The sequence below is a fragment of the Propithecus coquereli genome, unplaced genomic scaffold, assembly GCF_000956105.1.
Source record: "Propithecus coquereli isolate 6110/MARCELLA unplaced genomic scaffold, Pcoq_1.0 Scaffold114, whole genome shotgun sequence".
In the NCBI taxonomy this organism is placed as follows: Eukaryota; Metazoa; Chordata; class Mammalia; order Primates; family Indriidae; genus Propithecus; species Propithecus coquereli.
Genome location: NW_012135414.1, coordinates 382,938 through 387,643, shown reverse-complemented (window position 1 = coordinate 387,643; position 4,706 = coordinate 382,938). Strand labels below are relative to the sequence as shown.

The window sequence follows — 4,706 nt, the reverse complement described above, 5'->3', positions numbered from 1 at the left end:
GTTTACATATGTTTAGATATACAAATACCACTGCCTACAGTATATACAATTGCCCACAGTATTCAGTGCAGTAACATTTTGTACAGGTTTGTAGCCTAGAAGCAATAGGCTATACCGTAAAGCATAGGTGGGTTGTAGGCTATACCATCTAGGTTTGTGTAAGTACACTGTATGATATTCACACAACAACGAAATCACCCAACCATGCATTTCTCAGAATGTATCCCATCTTTAAGCCATGTGTGACTGTATTAAAAAGAAAGCAAGAATTAGCCAGATCATGGGGCCGGGGGATGGTGGTTTTAGGTAGCAGAAACAGCCTGTATGAAGGCCTGGAATTTTAAAACCATAAGTTTCAGGAAGGTCGTTTTGATGTTTGTGGATATTGAGGTTGATTTCTGACAAGAATTATGTATAATTTTGTCCTGAAAGAAGCTGCAGAATTCATTTTTTCTGCAAGAGATTAGGAAGTTATATATAACAGGATATCGTTAGAGAAAGCATCCTAATGTTAATTCAACAGAAATTCAAGTGTCAATGGTCTGTTTGTTATTTTCTAAGTATTTATATAAAATATATTCTCACTGAGGACTGAGAAATTAGTGTAAAATAATAAAAAGTCTGAATTATAGAATATTTTAAATCTATTTTATAATCTTGACTGGTCCTAATAAAATGTTGTTAAGTGATATTATTTGGGGAATGCCTTTGAGTTAATAGATTAAAAATGATGGCAATTTGTATAGCAATTTTTGTACATAAACGTGTTCTAAATAGAAAGAGATATTACTTGTAGCAGAGTAAATATTTCTCACGATTTTGAAGGGATGCTTAATGTGTCCCTCTCAGTAATCAAGTCTTCAAAATCTCCCATATCTCCTATTAAGTTCTCTCATATCATTTTTGTTTCCTATACAGATTCTAAAGTTCCTTTCTTTCCCTCCATCACTGTTTTACAAACACTCCCATTTCCAGTTCCAAATAAAAATCAGTAATTTAAAGCAAATGGATCAAATTACAATGTGGCTGTCATTAAATCAGAGTATCCTGGCCCTGTGATAATATGAATTATGCTTACTGTTTATAGTATATCAGAATCACTGGGTTTATACAGTGAGTTTGTATCCCTCTTTTTTTTTCTTTCTTGATTAGATAATATTGAGACTGTTTCTCAAATCAAGTTGCCTTCAAATAAACCAGTTTTGTGGTTTTTGTTTTTTTTTTTTTTTTTTGCTTTTATAGATTTCTTGATAACCGGCTGTTCGCTACCTGCTCTGATGACACTACAATAGCACTGTGGGATCTGAGAAAACTGAACACCAAAGTATGCACTTTACATGGCCACACTAGCTGGGTGAAGAACATCGAATATGATACTAATACAAGACTCTTAGTAACATCAGGATTTGATGGAAATGTCATTATTTGGGACACTAACAGGTTTGTGACTAGGAGACCATGTTAGGATCGTGAACAAAAACATTCTTTTTTAAGATAGTGAACAAATTCAGTGTTCTGTCCTAGCCTTGAGAAAGAAACTCACTTTAGGAAAAACAATCAAAAGGTGATTCTACCTTTTATTACTTGCACTTAGTCAGATATTGCAACTGAGAATTTTGGAGCTGGGTATAGCAGCTGAAGCCTGTAGTCTCAGCTACTGGGGAGACTGAGGTGGGAGGATTGCTTGAGGCCAGGAAGTTTGAGACCAGTCTGGGAAGCATAGTGAGACTCCCATCTCTAAAAAAATTTTAAAAATTAGCAAAGTGTGGTGTCTCGGGCCTGTAGTCCCAGCTACTGGGAGGCTGAGGCAGAAGGATCACTTGAGCCCAGCAGTTCAAGGCCAGCCTGAGTGATACAGCAAGACCCCATCTCAAAAAAACATAATTTTTTTGGAGAAAATTATATGGGAAGGAGACCAAGTAATATAGTTAATGATTAAAACTGGTTTATAAAATGAGTTTCCTGAATTTAAGGAAAAATGTTTTTATCATTTCTTCTGTGAAACTGAAATGTTTCTCCCTCTTTGTTCCTTTAATTCTAAATCTATTTAGTTTGTAATTTTTGTACTTGCACTAAAAGAGTGGTTCTCATTTGGAGTGGTACTCATCTGAAAGGGACTGTTTGGAAATAATATATGGGGCAATTTTGGTTGTCACTGTGGGGGAAGAAAGGGGGAATTTAGTCGGCAAGGACCAGAGTTTCTAAACATGCTGTACTACAGGACAGTTTGCATAGTGGACCAGTTGTCCCACCTGAAATGCCAGTTAAGCCTCTGTTGTGAAACATTTCAATAAAATGTCTCCTTAAAAATAAATTGATTGGCCGGGCGTGGTGGCTCACGCCTGTAATCCTAGCATTCTGGGAGGCCAAGGCGGGTGGATCGCTCAAGGTCAGGAGTTCGAGACCAGCCTGAGCAAGAGCGAGACCCCGTCTCTACTAAAAAGTAGAAAGAAATGATCTGGACAACTAAAAATAGATATATAGAAAAAACTAGCCGGGCATAGTGGCTCATGCCTGTAGTCCGAGCTACTCGGGAGGCTGAGGCAGAAGGATTGCTTGAGCCCAGGAGTTTGAGGTTGCTGTGAGCTAGGCTGACGCCACGGCACTCGCCCCAGGCAAGAGAGTGAGACTCTGTCTCAAAAACAAACAAACAAACAAATAAATTGATTGTTTTTTAAAAAAAGAAATTGATTAATTAAAGAGTGGATGTTTGAGAAATAATTAAAATATGCCTGTTACTAGGTATGGCGAAATGATAATACAATAACATATCAGGATCATTTCTGAATATTCTTCTGAGAGATCATATATATAGAGAGGGTCATATATATAAGAGAGGGTCTATTTGAGATTTCTAGCTACACATATTGTTTGAATGGAGGGTAGAACTATTGATTAGACTAAGGCATACCTGCTAAAATTTAGAAATAAATTTGTTTCTTAAAATTTAGAAATAGAATTTAAATAGGAATATAAATGATAACTTCCAAATTAGTAGAAGGGTAAGAAGCTAATAAAACATGATCAATCTAATAAAAGCAGAGAAGGGGAGGAAAAAAAGAATCATTTAAAACATAAACAGGTAAATTAGGAGACACAAAAATGTGGTAGTCAAATAACCTAAACATCAATCCAGATATCAATAATCATGATAAACATATATGGACTAAACTAGCTAAGTAAAATATAGATAGTATTAGATTGGATTAAAAAATAAAACCAAACTGTATTTCCTTTGTGAGGGACCCAGCTAAAACATATAAACCTAAAAGAGTTGAAAGTAAAAGGTTGGAAAAAAAATAGCAAATAGATACACATCAAATTAAAAAATTATAGCTACATTAATAGCAAACAAAATAGAGCTTAAGGCAAAATATTATTGTTGATAAAAAGGCACTATATTAAAAAGTTCATTTCACTAGAATATAAAAGAATTCTTAGCTTGTATGTACCTGGAAACATACCCCCAAAGCAGAAATGTACAGAATTATAAGAAAAAAGTGAGAAATACCCATCTTGGTGGAAAATATTAATAGCATTCTCTCATTTACTAATTGATATGATAGATAAAAAATGAGTAAGGCTATGGAAGATTTAAATATTAATAAGCTTCACGTATTACACATATGTAGAATTCTGCTCCCAGCAAACAGTGAATACATCCTCTGGAGCAAACTTAGAACAGGTACAAAAAGTTGAGCATGTACTGAAGTACAAAGTAGGTTTTAACTGATATCCAAGAACTGTTATCACACAAACCATTTTCCCTGACCTCAGTACCATTTAGTTAACATAGGTGATTAAAAATTCACATGTTTAGAGACTTACAAACTCACTTTTAAGTAATTCATGCATCAAAAAAGAAATCATAGTGAAATCAGACGATAGACTAATGAATTGATGAACTAAGCATTGTACTCAAAAAACTGGAAAATAAAAAAGTAAACCCATTGAAAGTAGATGTATGGAAATTATAAATATAAAAGCACAAAATTAATGAAATTGAAAATGAAAATACAATAAAGGATTTTTTAGAGCCTGCTCTTTGAAAAAGGCAATTCTCTGGTAAGATTCATCAAGAAAAAAAAGAGAGAGGACATATATAAATAATATTAGCAATGAAAAATGAGACATAAAAAATAGAGAATAAGATGATAAGATCAGCTTTAGGCCAATATACTTGAAAACTTTGATGAAATAGACAGTTTACTTAAAAAATGCACCTTCGCAAAACTGACCAAGTAAGAAATAGAAAACCTGAAATAGACCAATTACTGAGACTGACGTTTAACTAATATGGACTGGTTTAGCTAAAGTAACTGTTAAAAGATTGAACTTCTTCCATGCTAATTGGTAAACAGCCACTGCCCTGTGTTATCCCCTGACACCCTCTGTCTGCCTAGGCCCCTCTTCTAGGGATACCTCCCTCAAGATCTCCCCAGGATGCATTAGCTAAAGTCTCCCTTACACAATAGGGCAATTCCAAGACCCTGTTCCAGCATAGCCATCCATACCTATTCAGACTAGCTAGTGTTCATGCAATTCTGGTTATTTAAATATTCTGAATATCACCTCTGCCATAGCCATTAAAGAACTAGAAAAAAAATCAATCAAAACTTATCTACAGGCCGGGCGCGGTGGCTCACGCCTGTAATCCTAGCACTCTGGGAGGCCGAGGCAGGCGGATTGTTTGAGCTCAGGAGTTC

At 35.1% G+C, this 4,706-nt stretch overlaps 1 protein-coding gene across 1 annotated transcript in view; it reads left to right on the top strand.

Annotated features, from left to right (window-relative positions):
- The window catches only part of DCAF10 (DDB1 and CUL4 associated factor 10), a 52,757-nt gene that overhangs the window by 29,750 nt on the left and 18,301 nt on the right, over positions 1–4,706 (top strand). Inside the window, exon 3 of the mRNA XM_012655812.1 lies at positions 1,243–1,440. Coding sequence (XP_012511266.1) covers positions 1,243–1,440 — 198 coding nt within the window. The remainder of the gene's footprint in view (positions 1–1,242; positions 1,441–4,706) is intronic.